The sequence below is a fragment of the Apteryx rowi genome, unplaced genomic scaffold, assembly GCF_003343035.1.
Source record: "Apteryx rowi isolate R43461 unplaced genomic scaffold, aptRow1 scaffold_200, whole genome shotgun sequence".
Lineage (NCBI taxonomy): Eukaryota > Metazoa > Chordata > Aves > Apterygiformes > Apterygidae > Apteryx > Apteryx rowi.
The window spans coordinates 475131-496442 of record NW_020448309.1 but is presented as its reverse complement, the minus strand read 5'-3'; the positions used below and the strand labels follow the sequence as shown (position 1 = coordinate 496442).

At 43.8% G+C, this 21312-nt stretch overlaps 1 protein-coding gene across 1 annotated transcript in view; it reads right to left on the bottom strand.

The window, feature by feature from the left end:
- PKP1 (plakophilin 1) overlaps positions 1-21312 on the bottom strand; it is a 42303-nt gene that overhangs the window by 16794 nt on the left and 4197 nt on the right. Inside the window, exons 2-3 of the mRNA XM_026063797.1 lie at positions 17788-17888; positions 7564-7991 (exon numbers count right to left, since the gene is read on the bottom strand). Of these exons, the coding sequence (XP_025919582.1) occupies positions 7564-7991; positions 17788-17888 (529 nt within the window). The remainder of the gene's footprint in view (positions 1-7563; positions 7992-17787; positions 17889-21312) is intronic.

Genomic DNA, 21312 nt, shown 5'->3' with positions numbered 1-21312 from the left:
CAATTACTTAATAGTTCTGCTGCCTGACTGATATCATTCCTCGTTCAGGTTTCAGCTGAGACTGATGGGGAGTTTTACCTGGAGATCGGGGTGATCGGTTCCTGTTTGAGCCATATCAATTCGTATACTAGCTCTTGCTTCGTGTCAGCCTAGTTAGTGACTATGTAGAGGGGTTGATCGTCATGAGACAATCCAATAGACTCTAACAAAATAGAATCTTTTAAATAATATCTTTAAATGAACCTATTACATTTGAAGTATTAAATATTACTAGGAGGGACTGACTATCTTATCATGCACAAGATATGCAGACTCATTTTGATTGTGCCAAAGAACTGTAAAAATAAAGGTCTAGAAAGGACCAGCAGCTTACTATAAGATAAATATTTTGTCTTTAAGTATCCAAAGACTCTCACCTCCACACAGCACAGGCCAATGAATAATCCCCACCATTCTATAACAAATGTCATACCAAATATCAAAAGTCAACAATTATGGTGTGACACTGGAAGACAGCAGCAGAGACCGTTGTCAGGCGGGATTCACCTTCCCTACTCTTACTAGTAAAGTTGCATCCAGTTTAACTTACTCATCTAAGCACCTGTGTAGTGAAAGAAGAGAAATAGGTGCTTCCAAAGAATAATTTGCCTATGTGTCTTAGACATTTATCTTAAGACAAGAGGACCTGCCCTCTGGAGATACCTGTGCATCTGTTGATATACAGAAATCTGAGACGGTAATCTTGGAGGGGACATTAAGCTTTCAATGACTAAGGTTAGATGAACATCATTCCACTTCCATTTCTACTGTAAGAATAAAATCACATCATTTCATCATACAGTTCTTCGTCATTTGAACCTTTATCAAAACTTGGCTCCAAGAAACTTGCATTAAGCTTGAAATGAATTGGAAAGAAAAAGTTTAAACTGGAGACTGGAACCTCAAAAAGCTTTGGGTTGGATTTAGTCATTGTAAGATTCAGGGTGCTCTGATTTTCTCTTAGTCTTTTTGTGCTCTCTGAGACACACAATAGAGCTGAGACACCAACAGGTCCAGCATGAGTGACATCAGAGAGCTTTCTCTTTTGAGAATATGGACATGGTCTGGCAGGGTAGAGAGGGAGGTAAGGAGCATATCTAATCATGGTAATACTTTTTTTTTTTTTGGTATATTGCCCAAGTCAAGAAAAACCTCAACCCAAGAGCATGTTTTATGAGAAAGATGTCCATCTAGTCCAGCTACTCAAAGATGGTGATTTTCTACGCATCCATTCCACAAGAGGGGCAAACCCTCCTTCAGCAGTGAAAAACTCAGCAGCCAGGTCCAGTTCTGCATGGGAAAAGATGGCCAAGCAGAATCCATTTCCTCTGCTGGATCACCGACAGGAGAAGTTCACAGAGGATGAGCAGCTAGGTTCAGTCATACCACCTGAGAAGTCAGAAGCAGTGATTTCTCCCAGTCAAGGATATAATCACCCTGGCCAGGCCTGTGCTAACAGGGAGATTGTTCATCAGCCAGTCAGGAATATTCCTAACCAGATCAACACTATGCGAACAACAACCTGCTCCAAGAGAAATTCTTGGGCTGTGGCCATCTCCAACCCGGGTCAATGTGTCTGGTAGGAAGAACTCCAGAGGTTGTTCTTCTTCCACAATAAAGAAGCAATCAGAATAGGGGGAGACCTCAACTAGAAATGATTCAACAAGAGACAAATTAGATGATCAGATTCAGGTCTGGAAGGGAAACAAATACTTAATAGGATCAGCATCACAGAAAGGCAAATTCTCTTGTTTGATACTAATGCCTTTGGTTCACTTCATATTAGCAAGTTGGTTTGTGCTAATCTGATCTAAGTTTCCATCCGGGTTATTAGGGCTATGACTCCCAGGAGAGGAGGAAAACAGAAATTTCTAAGAAATTCCATTGTTCATTAACAAAATGAGAGTGAAGACACTCAAACCTATGACTGCATCTCTCTTGAGCATCTGAGCTTTCCAGAACTAGCTTGCACCAAATCAAACCTGACGGCCATGCTCCGTGCCGAGCAGCCGCGTCTGTCACTGGAACTCTCCACCAAGATCTCGGTGCCGTGGAGAGCTCAGCTGGAGACTCCCCTCAGGCTTTGCTCAGTGCATAAATACCAGGGAGATGGGCATAGATTGGCATTGAGCCCAGGAGGAAGGGATCCTCACCATGTGCAATCCTGCTGTATGAACCCTGTCAGGACAGCAACATGCACAACTCCTCTGCAATTCCTTTGGATGTAAACACACAGGGCAAACAAGTCCACATCACACTGAGCCAATACTGTAAAACAGTCATTTTCAGAAGCAGCTTATCTCAAAAAAGAACAAAACAAAATGAAGATGCCTATCTTTGTACTTGGTTCTGCTTTCACTGTATGACATAGCCTAAGAGAGCCTATGTTTCGATACTGATCTCCTTTGGTCCTGATCTCCTATCCTGAAAGAGAGGATATCTACCAGAAAACAAACTAGGTTCCCTTTTTTGACTCTTACAATAACTATTCTGTGTTTGCTACTTATTGTATATCCAGAGAGACTGAGCTTCTTGCAAGGAATGAATGGTTACAGAACACACAATTACTGTCCCTGAACTTTAGCTACAGCTCACAGAGACTGCTGTAGCCTGTCTTGGGGTAGCCAGTGTTGCCATAGGCAGATATGACATATTTGAACCATGCTTTTGCTATATAAAAAATCCAAAGTGTTGCCCCAGGTCTCTTGAGGGTCACTCACTTTCATGTGAACTCTGAAGCAGCATTTTAGCTTCTTTCTCCCATCCACAGAGAATGCCAGAATGAAATGCATCAACAATACCTAAAAACGAGGCCATAGGTGCATGTGGTATTATGGAAGACAGTGCATATTGTAGATGTCCATTAATGGCTCCTGATCAATATCAGCAACCCTTAAGTTGGAGAATGTCTGCAGACTCCCCAACTCACCTCTTTGCCTTTACAAATGAGAATACTCTGAATCCTTCACAAAGGGTGAGATTGGCCTGACCTGACAGTAATGTCTGCAACTCAGGCAGTCACCTAGGTTTCCTCCGAAGTAAATAGAGAGATGCTGACTTTGTTAGGGGTAACTTGCTGACCTACCTCAGATTTCAGCTCCTTTGGCCCCTGACTGTATCTCTGCTGCGGCAACAAGAGCCCAGGGCAACTAGTTCAGATGCGGGCATCTACAGTAAAGTAATATGCACATAACTAGTTGACTACTGCACAGACTATTGCAGAGCCACACTCAGCCTATATCACCAATCTGTCCTGGGCCTGGACTGTCAACGCCTTGTGCTTGTGGTATCTGAAGCATGCAATGCAACACATTTGGAAGCAGGGCTAAAACAATGTCCGCTGATGGCAGCAATAGTTTTCCTGTACCTTGAGTTCCAGCTCGAGGGGAAGAAAGACCCAGGGTTTTCTAGGACACATTAAACACCACATGTTTTATTGCTGTTTCTTGTTACTGCTACCTGATGACCTAGGAAGGTGTAGAAATTTTTTCTTGACTGTGCTGAATCACAAGATGTTACTTAGCTAAAAGATGGCTAGTTCAAGATGGCACACAGTCATTGAAGCATGACTGTCACAAAAGAAAAGCAAGTACCATCAATCAGAGGAAGTGGTTAAGAGCAGGCAAATATGCCTAGTCTTCACCAGCTGCTGAAACCACTGTTGCTGTTGCCTCTCAGGATGAAAGGCTGCAGATCTGCAGGAGGCCATAAGCATCCAAAGGAGAGAAGCATGCTGAGGAGAATGGGGTGCCCTGGGCACCAGAAAGTCTCCCTCTAGCTCTATTAGATAGAAATACCTACCCCAAAAAGCTGTATTCTGGAAAAATGTGAATGGTGCACATTGGGAACTGACTTTGGGAACCACTAGAATAATTCATGAGCTTCTGAGCCCAGGCCAGAGACGCTGAGCTCCGAAATGTTGCTGCAAGTATGACATAACATATGCTTACAAAGACTTACAAGAAAGCCCCTGAATAGTTACAGAGAAGTATGTCCGGAAGGGACATGACAAAGTCCCCCTCTGCTCACTGAGGCAGTATCATAATGACAGATGGTGGAAGGGAAGATACTTCAAGAGGACATTTCTCAAAGCAAGCCAGTATCTTTGGAATAACCTCCTGATCTGAACAAACTGCAAAATTCAGATTTCATCACTAGAGCCAGTATTTTGGGGCAAGTAAAACCCTACAACATGCTTTAGTTTATGGCACAAGATTTCCACAAAAAAAGCATTCAGGTGTTAAACTAGCTGGAGGAAAGGATCTTTCCTCAGCTGAAGTTTGTTCTATATGAGGAAGGCCTCTTCCGAGCGTTATTTTTCCAAGACAACTTTTCTGTTTCTGAAAAGGAAATGCTTTAGACATGGAAAACCAGTTCAATAAATGGAGGCAATCACACAGTCAAGAAGAGTTCTAGAAATTAAGTAACTTTGCGACCAAGTACAGTTCTGCTAGAGAGACTGCTCAGTCAGACTTTGACAGTTCTTGCATACTCCATATTTTGATACCCACATGCCAATATCACTACTTGAGAATATCCAATGTTTCCTTTTTCATCTCACACCATCTGGGAAGAAGATTAGGTATGCAGCATGAGGCATCTGAGGAGCAGAGCTCTTGAACCAGTATTGACCCCATCCAGAGTCACTGTGTTACAGAGCAGTTCCGTATTAAAGACAGACCCACTGGATCTCAGATCCCACCAGGTTCACTCCTACAGCAATAGGAATTATCCCATCATATCACTTCTGAAAGGGTGGAAATAATCTAACACTTCCATTGCTCACAGAGATGGTTTGCCAAACTGTGGACAACTTACCCACCTACATAGGAATTAGGTAGCATGAAATCTAAACACAAAACGGTCCTAAATGGTTCTAAAGGCAAAAACTCTACCTTAAGAACTACTGGGATAGAAAGAGCAAAGCTGCAAACAGGGTACTACCCAGCAGCTATTACCCAGCTAAGCCTTCTTTCTGAATGCAGAGGTTAATAATGGGATGCCTACAAGCAACTCTCTCTCTACCCAAAGATCAGGCCACCCAAATAAAGATCAAGATCTCCAAGTGCAGAATTCTCCAACCAGAAACAGTCCTACACAGCAAAGAGAGCCCAGATACAGTCCTAACTGTAAGAGCCCCTTCTCAAGAAAAACACACTCCACACCAAGGCTAACAGCAACCCTGTCATAACCTGCTTTCAGAGAAGGACTGGCCTTCCAAATCAGTCATTTTTTCAAAGAGGACAAGTCCTTAATACGTTTCCAAAATTATAAGGATCACTGCTGCCAACCTCCGCTCCTTTGAGTCAGGAGCAGAACCACTTGTACAAACTGCTCTCCAAACTAATCCAGCTCTGCAGTGAGTTTCACTGGGAGCAAGGAGGGGTGCCCCAGCCAGATCAGATTTACTTAGGGGACACAGCCCCTATTGGGCCTACAACTTCAAGCCTGACGTTTCCACATCAGAACCAGTTTTGCCAGATGAGCAATGCCCCCAGCCAGGAGAAGTGTATAAATGGAACCACTCCCTAACCAGAGGGCATTCAGCACTGGAGAATATTCCTCTCACAACAGCAATTCTCTTTCTCTTCAGAAAAACTAATTATTCTTCAAGTGACCTTTCCAAAGCAATGACCAAGGCTGCAATTGTGAGTGCTGCAGTGGAGGACTTTCTTTGGAGAAAGTCTGCCCACCTGGGACTAACTTCTCAAAATCAACATTTCCCCTATGCAGAAAAAAGCAGCAGCCCCACATTTGTTCATTCGGCCGTCACTCCCACTACACTTTTACGCTCTTTAGTCAGAAATTCCCTGGAACAAGTTGCTTCTAGTTTACATAGTGTTTTTGTCTTCCATTCCACAGGAATTACAAAGCTTCTGAGATGAGCAAACTGACACCACCAGTGCTCCATGCTGGAGGTGACCAGGGCTAATTTTGCATGTGTTAAACTTAAGGGAACCGGGCACACAGAACACCAGGGTTTCATGACAACATGATAACAGGCAAATGACATTTCTTGGCATACACACTCTGGGACTTTCTTCCCCTACACAGTTTGAGATGAGGAGGGCTGAACAAAGAATTAGGCAAAGGCATGGAGAAAGCTGGAAATCAACATTCAGAGGTGAACGAGGCCATGATCTGGCTTACAGCACCTGCTGTGGGGGGATTTCCTCAAAATCTGCAACACATTTTGGATCAAAGGCTGAACAATCTAAGGCCTTTGGTGTGAGTTATAGCAAAGGCTATGATCATTATTAAGCAGTCTCACACATTGTGCTGTAGAGAGCAAATTCCTTTTTCGATAACGCAGGAAGTTTACCAAGGACCACCAGAAATGAGCTCAGGAGCTTCTACAGTTTGTATGACAGTCTGCCATGTCTGTGGGGGGGTTGTGATAATCTCTGGGCTGGCACAGAGCAAGCCCTGTATATGACACTGATGCAGCAAAGGTAGTGCAGTAGTCCCTGGGAATGCTTGCAGAAGATATAGACCCTCTTTCTCTAGGCTAGTAAAACATTACAGACTTGAACTGAATGTCTTCTAGGACTATTGTGAACAGAAGAACATGGTTAATGCTCCAGAGTTGGTGGCAGCATAGCTGTTACCTTCAGGGCAGCTTTAAACAAACATTGCTGTAATGTCACCAAAATCCCACCATTTTTTTTTTTCCTGAGAGCTGTGCTGTTTTGTACAGATATAACAGCTTGGGAGTGTCTGCTTTGAGCTCTCTGGTGTGTGTTACATGCCCTATTGTTGTAGGCAACATTTACAAGAAGGGGTCCCGTGCTAAGTGAGACACAAATGACAATCCTCCACCCTTGCATAGTTCCTAACCCTGATGGGACTGGATGCTCTGGACGGGAAGGAAATGTACAGCTTCCATTCTCTCCTCTTTGCAGGCTAGGTAAATTCTTCCAGTTAGGCTAGTTTTTTTCAATTCCTGACTCATTTTTTCCCTGAACCTGAATCAGTCAGACCTCTTTGGGGAATGAAGCAAGGATTGGGTAGAAAAACAGAAGGGTAAATACTGCCACTCAGCAAGTTCTCAGCTCTGCTCTAAGTCCTGAACCCAAGGAACTGATCCCTTCAAATCTGGCTGTTTTTTCCAGTTAGTTTTCTACCAAATCAGAGTGGTGTGGCAGCCAGGAGAGACACCTAAACTGCACACTGGCCTTTCCGCTCTTCACCTTCCCACTTTTGCCCTACAAAGGAGCTGTAGGATAATACCACTGGAGACTAGGGGATCATCTTGCCTAATGTCACACACTTGCAGCAGAGATGTTTACACTGAGCCAGTCATATTGGTCTCCATTCATAGTCAGCAAACAGAAATAAGCCCTTTAAGAGTGTAACTCATCTGACCTACTTTACACTCTACTGCAGGATGAGTTTGAGTGCATTGTCCACTGGTGAACAGATTTCCAGTGGCTAAAAAGCAGCTCAAGTCCCTAGCTCAGACGGACAAGCCTCCATATCAGATATCTACATTTACTTAGATGAATCCCATTGTGTGAGACTTACTTGGAGCCGGATTGAGCCTGTCCATAAACCACGTCCTGCTTGCTACTCATCATGGGCTGGGCGTAGACCACATCTGCCTTGTTGCTGGAGGGGCAGGAGAAGGCCCGTGCTGGCATTTTTTTACTTGTTCTGGTAGTTCCTTGCTGGGTGCTACAGCTGCTGTAGATGCTCTGGCGGTTCAAGGTTGCCTTGTGCTCTGCCCGGCTCCCCACCTGACTCTTCTTCAGTGTGCCCCGGGGTGGTTCGCAGCAGAGATCTGGCTCGCTCCGGCTGCTCTTGATGTTCTGCACAAAGCAGTAGTCGCTGCCAGCTCTGGTAGGGCTGCAGACAGCAGCCTTGCTGTAGTGCTTGCTACCCCAGCCCTCCATCTGGCTGTATGAGCTGTAGCGTCTGTTCTCCGCATCCCGCTTCAGTGTCCCGTTGTACAGCTGATCAATAAGAAAACAGGAAACAAAAAAATAGGAAAGGGTTGAACTGAAGATCAACATTGTCAAGCCCCATTCTGTGTGTGGCTACAAAATTCTTGTTTCTTACGTATTTTTGTGGCCCAGTCTCCCAACCCTTGCAGTATGAGCCTGGAAGGAAGAGCAGTGTCAGCCTCCTTGTACATTAAACCCCAGGCATCACAGGCAAACCTACACTACACTGAGATGACTGATTTTAGGCATCAACCTCATGAGGTGCTGAACTGCATCCTGCACACCTCATTCTTATCACTGGCCAATGAGGGTTTATGTGCAAAGCACAAAACAAACATTTACCTAGTAGCCATATACATGCAGGGGAGCTGTCATGTAAAAGGTCATGTCACATCTCTTGCCATCACAGGGAATGTTGCCCCTTTCTGCCCTTCTAGCACTGGCTGTCCTTATTTTTAATTTCCTTATCCTCTTTTGTTCACCTTCCATGTACAAGTTCCTTAGAAAGGGAGAAAAGGGAGTGAAAAGGTGGCAAAAAGGGATTCTTGAATCCCATTGTGCTAAGAAACCAATAAAGGCAATGAATATCTGCTTCTGAGTTACAAGGCGTGTATTATCAGCTTATACAATGGGATGTTCCGAGAACAATGGGGATTATGCTGTAAGAAATGACAATCACTAAGCCAGGAAAAAAAAAGAAACAAAGAAAGTAAAAAAAAATTTTCAATTAGTCAGAAGAAACAATGGCTTTATTTGCCCTGCTGTCTGTTCAGAATGACTTCACCACTTCACCAAAGATACTCCAGATTTGCCCCAAGTACACCACAGATCAGGACTGGATCCGATATTCTTCTGCAATATTAAAACTTCTGGATGTCAGTCCTGGCATTTGGAGGCCTGCATGGCTGTCTCCAGGTCAGAGATGTGTCACTAAGGTGTGTACTCCAGAAAGGAAAAAAAAGCTATTTTAATGCTGTTCGCCTCATGATATCAAGTTGTTCCACCTTACTCCCCTGAGCACCCTGGCTAGTACATCTCCAAGACATTCAGCAAACAGGCATAAAAAGAACCAAATAAAGGCAGTGACATAGACCTTAACTGTCTGCCTCATCTCCCTTAGGTTTATCTTGGGACGGCTTATCCAGGAAAAAACTGTGGCTGAGGGGTCTTTTCTCACCTAAGTTTAGGCAGATGTACTATGGATGCCTCTTTCTGTGCAAGCCACACACTTGGGCTGGGAGAGAAAAGTCAACACTGGCACCTTATTATTTCCATGAAGGTTCAAGGCACAAGCCTGTGCCTGGTGCAATGGATGTGTCCATGCCTGTGTCCCTCTGAACAAATCTGTATTTTCTAATGAAGAAACACCATGTGACAGGGAGATTGGTATTTTCTAACACCGTGTGATACAGAAATTACAGAAATTCTAATTATAGAATTAGATCCTCTGCAGGATCTCCCTGTCTCCTGCTGCTCTGTCCCATTTCATCCCAGCCTTGAGCACAGTCAGCATCATTTCTGTCTCCAACACTGTGTAGAATTGTCATTATGTTAATTAATTAAGCTAAATATTTCCATTAACAAACTGATCTTCAGGAATGCAGTGAATCCTCTCTGCTGTGTCCCAGAGAATTGCACAGGTGAGTAACGGCTGAAAACTTTTAGAACAGGTTATATATCAGGCATGCCATCTGTATAGGAGGAAACCCTTCAGTCCGGCTACTCTGATGCCCAGATTGCTCTGTCACTTGAGTACAAGTCTGAAGTAATTTTGATACTTTCATTAGGTAGGTTTGCATCTAAACAGGTGAATTACTGGAAGAGGAGAAAAGGAGGGCAAATTCCCTTTGCATTTACTCCAGAGGACACAGAAAAAACCTGTTAGTACTGCAGAACAGCAGATAACAGGTGTGATGCATATTGCAGAGCTCCTGGGGATTTGGAAAAAAAAATTGCATGCGATAAGAAAAGCAAGGACGAGGCAAATGGGAAAGTGGCTCCCCTAACAGTGGGGGCAGGCCCACAAAAATTTCCAGGATGGCCRTGCTGCTGAGGCATTCCCTCCATCCTGGTTTTGCTCTGGCTACAGAAAAATTGATGGTCTTAGCAACGGCAAAATGACCTTTCACCAAAGCCGCGATCCACTCCACTGTGAATGACTGTGTCCTTCTAAGGGTAAAACCATCCTCATTAGCTCTGCTACTTGCAGGTGGCATTCAGAGATCCTAAGGACTGTGAGGGAAGGAGAGTGTGGGACAAGGCTGTGGAAGGAACGTCCTGGGTAGCCTTTGCTGGCCCATGGCGAGCTGAGTGGGGAACCCAGTCTCAGAGGACTGGCTAGAGGACAGAGCAGCAGTTTGCCAGATGTTAGCCCTGCCGTTTTTCTTTATGAGTCAGTATAAGCTGGGATGMTTTTGTACGGTTGTCAGAAGCTCAGCAGAGACGTGGAGCCCCTGGGCATTTACCGAAACCAATTCAGCTAACCATGGAAGAGCTAACTTACTATTTATCTAAAGCTATTGTTTTCTTTTCAGTGCACTCTCATAAGATCTCTGGCAACAGAACAGGCAAGAAAAGGTGTGAATGTGTCTGTGTTTACAGGTGGGAATTATCAATTCTGTATTTTCTGCTGTGTTTTATAGTGGCATATAGCATTGTTCTCCTTCCTGCCAGCCCTGAGAAGGGCGAAGCAAAGCGACTGCCTGTTTGGAAAGACTCCTTTCTGCAACACAGAGAGCCCTGAGCTGCAAGTCAGTGCAGGTCCTAGCAGGGCGTGGAAGCCTTTTGCAAACTCATGGGAAAATAGTTCCCGTGTGATGTGAAGCTCATTACCAAAGTCAGTGCATGACTTTTATTGCTGATGCTACTAGATGCTTGGCTGAGCCCATTTTAATCTCTTTCAAGTGGCACGGACCTAATTGGTATCTTAGAATTCTTTTTTGCAGCAAGAGCCTGATCCAAAGCCTCTACAAATCGATGAGTAGTCTCTTGTCAGCTTCAGCGGATTTCGAATCTGCTTGCCAAATAGTCTCTATGAATCCTCTCACAAACATAGCTGACCTGATTGCTTCTTGATCTCAGCAAAGTGCCACGTCCATGTCTTAAGCACAGCTTTGTCAAACTAACATCTATGTCCACATTTCAGATATTTAGCCAGCTGAGTCAGAGACTTTTGCTTCTAATAACAGCGCAAACATTGTGAAGGGAATGGTATTCCCCCTTTGGCTGTTTCTTTATGCGATGCAGCAGTCAGTGAGATACGATGTGCAGCAAAGAAGAACCAAGGTATTCTGCCATCTAGAGAAGAGATGTCATCTCTGAAGGTGAAGGCGATGTTATTAAAAAGTCTGTCTTACAAAGAGCCACTTGACAACAATCTCATAATTTTTGCTGATTCCATTACATGTATAGAACAAGCTCTTCCTATGCAGAATGGCATTAATAAAAGAAAATAATCAATCTCTCTCCTTCAAACCTCATAAACCACCCAGATTTCTTAATGTCCTGAACTGCATCTCCCCACTGCTTGTGGGTGTTTGCACAGGGAAGGTAGGCCAGGTCCACACCTCCTCTCTTCAAAATCATGAAGAAATTCTGGAAAAAAACAAGTAATTCCCTCAGAGCAGGGTAAAGACAGAAAGCAGTGATTCCTTCCACACTGCGAGTTCTGGAAATCATTTTAGAAGAGCACAGGTTCTTCTCCCTGCATGACTTCAGTGGCCCTGGGCAGCTTCGTAGGTCTCCCCTTCAACCAGACGTCACCATGCACTAGCAGTCACCTGTGCTTGCAGGACACAGGAGAGCAATTGCATGATGTGGGCATCCTGAATTTTAGTCTAAACTTCTCCTCCCTACTGTGAAACAGGCTTGTATGTTTTAGACCAATCTCTGGGAGTTGTTCATTCATATTAAAACAAGGAGGGGAGGCACAGAGAGGACAGGCAGCAAAGATGAATACTGAGAGCGCACAGGGGCTCTTTTCAGGCCCAAGGACTTGGTGCTTTCCGTCACTGGCAGCAACAAAGACCTTCCTTTAAATTAATAAGCATTTGGGGATCACCAGTTATCAGCCTGAAATACAAGACTATTTTAGAATCATTAATTAGAACAAGCAGCATTCATACAAAATGGGTAAATAAATATCTTTAACCTCATATTTCAACTGGAAAGAAAATTGTACTAGAGAAAAAGACACGATCACAGTATTTCAGTCACTGATAATGAACCCTTCTCTGGTGCTTTTCTTCCATAACCCCTTTGTTTAACAGGAAAAGCCACTGTTCTCTTCCCGCTTTCCAGAGAAAGAAACTGAAGCACAGAGCAAGTTGCTGATTGCCCGTCATACCAGAACCAGGAATCCCATTCACATCTCAGGACTGCCTTTCCAAGTCGGAGGCCCTCCCAGATAACTGGGTGTTTCTGACTTCTGCATCTAAGGAGGCGATCAGTTCATTACTTAGCTCTAATTTTTTCCCTTGCAATTTGTTTGTTTCTAGAGCAGCAGACAGAGAGAAGTAAAGGACTCCATATAAACACGTCAAGAGCAGGTTTCTCCCAGGCTGGAGGGCAAAGCACAGGCAATGCAATATGACAGCGTCCCACCCTGAGTGATGGGTGGGGAAAACTCTTGATGCTACTTGCGAAATGCTTTAGCTACTGCCTGCTACACACTCCATTGCATGGATAAAAATTGCAAAACCAGCAAATATATTGTTTATCCATTTCTGAAATGTTCTTTCCCACCTCTCCTGGATGCTGCCCTTCTGTATGATTTTTCATGATCCTTTAAGCAGCTGAGATTTAGGTCTTGATGGTTCAGTTTGTTCTTTCAGGGGAGGGTAATGTTCAACATGCTACTCCATAGCACAAAGACTCTTGTAAAATCTCACAGTGAGATCAGGGCCTGAACAAGCAGTGCTGTGCAACAATTGTAAATCCTTTTGTTCTTTAATAAGGCTACTCAACTCATTCCTTTTTTTATTTCAATGTGTCATTACAGTAAATCACAAACTTTATCCTGAAGTCCTTACAGGACAAAGAGCCCACTTAAATTGAGAGATTTTTGTCTGCAGAGGCGACACCAGCCAGGGGATAGCAGGGAGCATTCCTATCTGTTTGAATAGCACTGGGCTGCAGGCAGGCATATCTACTGATGAACTCCTCTCATGCAGATAACGCATTGGGAGAAAAAGTTCTTCAACTTGCTCCCACAGAGAAAATTTGTTTAGGAATCTACATACGGTCTCTACTGCATAGGGGTCACCAAAGTGCATATATTTCATTCATGTCAAAATGGATACGATTACAAAACAAATGTTCCCTGGCCTGGGAGCTGAGCTGCTCCCAGAAACGTTACTTGCAATAGCTACAAGCCCACAGGCTGAGTAAGCTCTGTGGGGATGAAGATCTGCTCATGTGGCTGGAAGCAGAGTGCCCTAACATCAGAGATGAACCTACTTTCCTACTGATGCACACCCAGCATGCCAAAGGCCTGGTCTCCCCTCATTCAGGGCAGTGCCTGGGGGAACAAGTTGCTGCTTCCACCCAGACCATGCATGCAGATTTCCTTTCTGTGGAAGCCATGGCGTGGAAGGGGCTGTCATGCTTCTGCATCTTATCCTGACACTGCACCATCCAGACAGTGCTGAGGCACACATGGGACCTGGGAACCCCCTCCTGATTCTCTAGTAGGGATGGTGGCTAGATCTGCCAACCCATCAGACCCAGGCATAAAGCAAAATTGTTGCAGATGGGAAAATAAGCCTCAGAAGATGTGCTCTGCTCCCAGCATGCTTTCTACCTTTCCTTGATGTTCTCTGCCTTGGACTTTGACTACATGGTTACATGACTACACTGACTATGGTCCAGTGGACTGTGACAGTGGCTTTGAGCCTGGTGCTGAATAGATGCCAATGCATTGGGCAGAGGGGAGGTTGGAGCCAAGGGTGCAGCTCATGCTGAGACCTCTCCTGCCACACCTGCCCTGCTCTGGATACCCAATTTAGACCAATTAAAGCTCCCTCAAGTTCATCTGCATGAACTGTGGTCACCACTTTCACCTCAGGTATTGCTCAGGCCTTCACATCAGGATACGGCATAGTAAATTCCTGGTGGTCTGGTGACTCTGGGAACTAGTGACCACTTATAATTCACACTGTCAGCATGGTGATAAATGTTGCGAAAGGTCTTCTAGGCTCAACAGTACCTGACTGAAACTAGCCATGAAAGGTCACAACACAGAGAGGCTTGCAATCACTAATGTACCCATTACTGCCTCCTGCTGAGGTCACTATGCAAATGTGACTGGGGACTTCATCCCTGAAGGGCGAGTCAATCTCTGCCACGTGAGCCAAAGAAACCGTGCAGCCAAACAATGGGGACCAACTCTGCTACCCTCAGAGGTGGGGAGGAGTGCCTGTTCCTGGAACAAACACATTGATTTCAGTGTTACCTAAACTGGTAATGAGTAGTTACTCATTGTAATGCTAGTTACAGTGATGTTACTAATGAGGCACTCCACAATAGAAGTAATCAGAAAGTCATTTTTAATAATGAGTAAATCAAAGGTTTTACCCAGGAGTGTCGATGGACCGAAAGAGAGTTGACAACACATATATTAGCAAGCTCTTCCCTCCAGATCTATCTTTTCTTTTTGCTCTAATATTTCATCACCAGCATCTCATGAGGTAGGGGAGAAAACTCAGAAGTAAAAACTTCAGATTTCCAGGAAGACACAAGCCCAGACAAAAGGGAAAAGTCAGGAATAATAGTTTCTTGGTGAAGGTGAAGGGTGAAGCAGGGTAGGCGACATACCTTCTTGCTAAAAAGATGTCATTTAGAGTCACAATCTAAGGCAACGCACTGATAAGAAGAGTGTCTAAGTTGCAGGTGCTTTGGAGTAACCATTTCCTTTTGCAGAACCTGGACACAGATTGCCTATTATATTTTTTAATTCCAGAAGTATTAAGAGTAAGTAATGTCACTGAATACTATACTGGATCATTTCCCTGAAATGTCTGAATTTGACCATGTATCTTGAAGGCCATTGGGACTTTTCAGCAACAATCACAGCATAAGGAAAGAAGTCTAGCAATTTTGTCTTCAAAAAGAGACTTTTTTGTCTTCCCTTCCATGTCTTACAAAACAGGGGTTACAAATGCAAACCCATTTTTAAAATGTCTAGAACCTGCATGGATTTCAAATAAGCCTGTACACAAAGCTTAAAGTTAACTGAAGCTGAAAGCTGGTAGTGGTGGACGTTTGTAAGCCTTTAACACTCTTCTGGAAGAAGCAAAATGGAGGAGGTTTCTCAGTTCGCTTGGGGAGTATGATGTCTGTTAAGCTTGTTAAGCAGATTTAGGCTTGAGGTTCTATGTGCCAATGGCACTTGGGACTCATCGCCCCTAACTGCAGCCATCCATCTGCTAGGTGTCTGCTCCAATCTAGTTATCAGTGGAAGGAGATAGGGATCCAGAGGGGCTGATTCATCCTGACCTGACAGATCTCCAAGATAGGGGAGATGAATCACCTCTGGTACTTCTCTCTTTGTTGGCTATGGGAGGAGTCTAGACAACTTGTTAAGACTAAATGGCAGATTTTCAGATAGACAAAGTTAGGTAAGATGAATTTTACTGTAAATCGGCAATGAATCCCAGTYCCTTTTTCTAAAGTAGCCCAGGTCACAGAATCACAGAAAGGTCCTGAAGACCTTTACCAAAACAAGACACTTAGGTTTGAAGAAAGACCTTCCCTGATCAGTAAATGCAGAAGAACCCTTCAGCCATGAGCTGCATAAGTCAGTGGTGAATCGGAACTGACTGAACTGGCATGTGCACTGCCCTCTATGTCTAGTAGAGGCCCTGATCTTCATAATCATCTTGTTAGCCATTCCCCAAAACACCAACCTCAGTGCTGGACTGAAATCTCCAGCAGTGAGTTGGCATTTCTACCTACCCAACATTTGTCCAACTGTTGCAGTAATTGGGAAGAAGATGAGGAATTAACAAAACGAAAAAACACTCCAGCAGTGCTGTCTGCAGTGTCACGTTGCCAGTACTATAGCATGATCTGCAGGGCCAACTGCAGAGCTGGGACTTATCTTCCTTGCTGTTTAAGTTAAATATCTAGAATGTTAAGTAAATAGCTAGGAATGGCTCTAACAGAATGGCTTTGCTTAGACAAAGCATAACAAACTGCTTTCAGAGGGCACAATAAAAAAGTGACAATAAATCATCAAAAAAAAACCCAACCCAACACAGTCCTTTTACTCATGAAGCACTTGTCAGTAAGGGAAATGTTGGAGAGATCTGTGACATCCACCTAACGGTGGCTCCACCTCAGGAGAAGTCAGCTGCAATTTGCTGGTAGATAGGAAAACATTGAGAAGCCTCCCTGCCTGCCTGCCCTTCTCAGACCCTTCTGCAGGGGTCCATCACTGCCTTAGTGATGGTGACAGAATATTTGGCTAGATGGACCTTTGCTATGATCCACCGTGGTCACTCTTTTGGTCTTACACTAGGCAGAAACACTACTGCCCGGGATTTAACCAGTTCAACAAAGTACAGTAAAACAAGTTGACAGACAGACTGCAGATAAAAATTTCAAAGACATGCCAGTCCTTCCTACTGAAAATGCTGGAAGTAGGAAGCTAACATAGCAATGCAAACCTAGCACTGCCTTGAAGGAAGGAAGGAAGCATGCTACACTATGGCCATTAAGAAAGATGACAGACAAATCTTTCTGTAGCTGAGGAATGCTGACGCTATGAACAGGGAGAGGAGTTAGCAGCTAACAGGAAAAGCATCAGTAGTCTGACTCTGTGCTTGAAGCCAGCTTAAGCACCTTTCCTGGTTCAACCCTTTGATCGTTAAAAGGAGAACTGCTTTACAGCTCCTAAAGATAGTCAGTTCAGAGTGGCTGAAAGGAGCCTTTTCTTTTTCCCATATTAAAATCTCAGATCTGTGAGTTTTCCTTTCTACATTACAGCTGATGGAGACCAAGAAAGAACATTATACAGGCCTGAGGTGGAGGGAGAACACAAGGACAAGTTGCCTCAACAGACGTTGGAGTGGTTTGGAGAACTGGTGATACTCAATGCACTGAGAGTCTGCCATCAAGGACAAGACCAGGACCTCTGTGGGATGCATAAGTCAGACTGTGCAAAGACAAGCACAGTCTTACTCATGTTTTTTCTGACAATCTATAATATTTCTTTAGAAATCACCATGGGAGAAGTGGAGCACATCTCTTCCAAGCTCAGAGAATATCATAAAAGAGTCTGCAATAGCATTTAGATTTGGAACAGCAACACAATTATGAGGCACATCTCCTGATCATGCCTGCTGAACCACATTAGTGTTGTAGACATAGCAGTTTTGGTGCATGTGAACAGATTCCTTTTGGAGGAAACAAAACTGGAAACTCTGTTCCAAGTGAGCGATGGATGTGCAACCTTTAACTGAGACGTAAGAATCTGAACCCATGACCGATCTTTCAGATAGCTTCAAATCTTTTGTGCTGTGGGGATATGCAGTCCAGCAGACCAAACTATATCTTATCCACAGTAAACTCCCCAACTACATACAGTGTAGATACAGGATCCTCAGTGCTGGCTGCTGTGATCTACTGATCCTCTCCTATTGGACTGAATTACTTGCTAAAATAGACATAGCTATGGATAATCTCTCTTTCACTCATGTTTCCAAAGTGCTATTAGCTTACTACATGACTTCTCCTGCTGGAGGGTGCTTTCTGTACATGTTACCTCAAGAGTATGCCACAGTTCCCAGATAAAAGAATATCTTACCGGATATCCCCAGCTGCTGTTTCCTGTTTGGGTTTTGGCATAATAGCTGCCCCGGGATGTTCCATAGCCGTAACCATCAGCTAGACCATCATACATGGAACCTGTAAATGAAAAACAGTCAGCAGGAGAAAGTGGTCCCAGCAAGTGCCCCTGTAGAGCATAAAGCTCTTTTTCTCCAGTGAGTCTAGATCGTTTCTACTTGTTACTGAAGAATAATGGAGTTAGAAAACTTAACAGGAACATAGAAAAGAAAGTCAGTGAGTCTAGCTTTGCCACTGCAGGCAACTCATAGAAAATGTTTATTCCAGAAGGGCTCTTAGAAACTCTAGCTCACAGACTGAATGACAGCCTAAGGTCTTCAGCACAAAAGACCAAGTGCCGTAAAAGCTAAAAGGGACAAGAGCAGACAAGATCAAAGCCATGGCCAATATCTTAGTTTTTTGCTATATGAGAGGAACGAGATGATACTCTGTACTACACACCCTGCAAGCTCTGAACCTAGAACTCACTTTTCTTATTCTGAGTTGGAGGTAAATAGATTTTGCCCTTTCTCTGAAGGCAAAACCCACCCTCAGATGTCTTGCCAATCTGGCTGGAGAGAAACTGCCTTCATGGTCTGAAGACTAATAATCACATCAACACAAGTTTTATGAGCAAGCTTTGATAAATTCAATAAATTGTAAATAACAAACCTGATCAGTAAATGATGATCAAGTCTGTTTAACACCTGGGGATCTAAACGAGTCAGACACTTAAAACCTAATACCACTGGCTTAAATTTCCATGCCTAGTCTCTAAAAGATCATTCTGTGTATTTATATTCCTTTTTCTGAGAAGCATTAAGCTCGATCGTTATTTATGGGGAGCTGGGGAGATGTGTCGGACTAGATGTCAGGTATGTCTTGCAAAGATGCTAATTTCTTGGATCAGGAGGAACCCATCTGCCATTACTATTTCTCAGTGCTTTATTCAGAGTGTTTGGACCCAACTATCCCAGGCCTGTCAAAACCTCTTCTGGATGACTCTTTCCAGCAGATCTTGGGAGTGCAATCTTTGGAACCTTCCTGAAAGTATTTTACTCAGAGCTGCATTCAACACTATGAGCAAAAATGAAGAGACTCATTCTTCTTCCAAGCTGGAATTCCATTAAAATTCTTCAGATGGTCCAAAAGGGTTTAAGATCATTTAAGTTTCATTTTCAAAAGTGCTCAGTGATTGTAGGATTCCAAGTCCCGTTATGAGGAAGTGCAAACCCTACATTCCAATTAACTTCCAGGGGAAGCTCTGAGTGTCTAGCAACCTACAAAATCAGGACTTACCTGTCTCAAGTTATGCACCAAAACTGGTGGGTAATGTCAGAAATATCCTAATCTCTTTGACTGTTTGATAAGACTCAACTCTTAGATAAACTGGATAAGCTCTACCACAAAGGCCCTGAAGCCACTCAGGTCTTCTACAGCCACTGATCCTTGGAATATATCTAATTTATTGCCTTGCCTTAGGCATCCAGAACCTGTTATGTTGATTTGGTGCGTGGCAAAAATTCTTGCATTTTCTCAGGAAGATCATTCCCTTAGATATAGTATAAATAATAAGATTTGCTTTCTATTGTCAACAAGAGAGGAGCAACACTGCGTAGAAGACAGCATCTGAGGAATGTCACTGAACCCAGAATAAGCAACAATATAAAACCATAGGAGCTCATTTTCCATAAACTCTATAGATTTAGTGAGCATTGTTTCAAGATCCCTATTAATATCTCTCCAGCCCTTATTGGTTTATATGTATTAAGCTGTACAAGACTTGCCCATACGGGTAACAGAAATGGCCATAGACATCAGAATGGAGGTACTATATAGCTGTATCCTTCACCTAGTGCTTCCTCACCTTGGGATTTCCCTTGAAACTACCTTTGGGGCAGATCAGGACATTAGTGCTGGGCTTGAGGAGAAGCAAGGCAGGGCTTGAAATGATACCTTTGGCCCAGGTGTTTCACCAGATGGCAGAGTTACCCAATAAATCTAGCTCTGAGTACAAAGATAAAAGAATCTTATGATATTCGTTTCCTGGGAATTACTTCTTGTTATCAGTCTCTTGTTCTGTGTGAACATCAAATAACTGCAGTCTGAAGCACCTGTGAGCATTTTCCTGACACTGTTAGTGAGTTCAGCAGCTCCCTTTAATGCACGAGTTTCTCAGCACAACTCACAGGCTAATCTGACCAATCTTCCTTCTCCCTTTTCCCTCTCAGGGGAAAGGCACAGATCAGTTATGACCTGTTCCTACCAGGCATAGCACTAAAGACTTCTGGGCTGAGCCAGCAGACATCAAAAATAAGCCCTTTTAGACACACTTCTGATTTTCTTGTATAAATGCACCATTACATGCCCAAATTCAAGAAACTAGGCAGTTCATGTAGTATTATGTTCTTCAGTTGCTGAACAGTTGCCTTCACTACCAAGAATTTATATAGGCTCACATGTTCAAGGCATTTTGAAGCCACCCTGATGGTTGGAGAAGGTGCTTCTCCTGCCACCACAAAAGTGTGATTTATTGTTTGGAGAGCTCAGTCTGACAGCCAGGAAGAACCTGTGGATCTTCTGATGGAGGTGGCTAATGAAAAAATCAGCTTTGTATTGACCTGCAATTCTACACTTCTCTGCCTGACTTATCTTGAAAGGCAGCTTCGATCTGTATAATCAGCCCTAGGGGAGAGGAAGGATATTACTGTCTTCAACCAGCTCAAGGGTAAAGAGCACACAAGTTGGCCACGGATATTGAGAACCTGGGAAAAAAACAGACTGTCCCCTTAAAAAACATTTTGCAGGGGGTAGAAATGCTCTCTGGGGGAGATGCCTCTTTGGTGCTGATTCCTAATGCCCTCTAAATTCCTGATGCCTGCATGTGTGAGTCTTATCTGCCGGTGTCCAGCTCTTTGGGTCTCTAAAGTGCCCACCTGCACTTGGTTAAACCCAGAGCCGATTTAAACCATCATGTTTTTAGCATTAAGAGATGGGACAGGGGCAGGGAAAACATTGATGTAAATCACTCAGTTGAAGCACAGCCTCCCAGCTATCATGGCTGTGGGCAGAAAATACCCCTGAGGGCTGACCAGGCTCTGGCTGGGCTGTCATAGAAATCCTTCTCTTCCACACCCAAATTGTTATGCCCCCACGGCATTTCCTTCAAAACTTGGTAAGCCTAAATCAGTGAGACAGTTCATAGAGTAAAGACTACCTGCAACAGGTAAGGATTGCAGGATCTTGCACTTAATCGCTGTAAGCACCACTACATGCTTGCCTTGCCCTCATCTTCCTCTCCTTAGCTATTACTGATCATTGCAGAGCAAACTGAGCCTTTGGTCTAACCCAATTTGTTTGCAGTATATGTTCCTTTTGATGAGTTATTTAGATCCTTCAAAGGCAGCTTTACCCTCCTAAAAGCTAAGAGGCTCATGGGGAGGAGGAGAATTGTGTTAGCAGAGCCATTTTTCAAGCACAACAGTAAAAGACATCAGCTGGACAC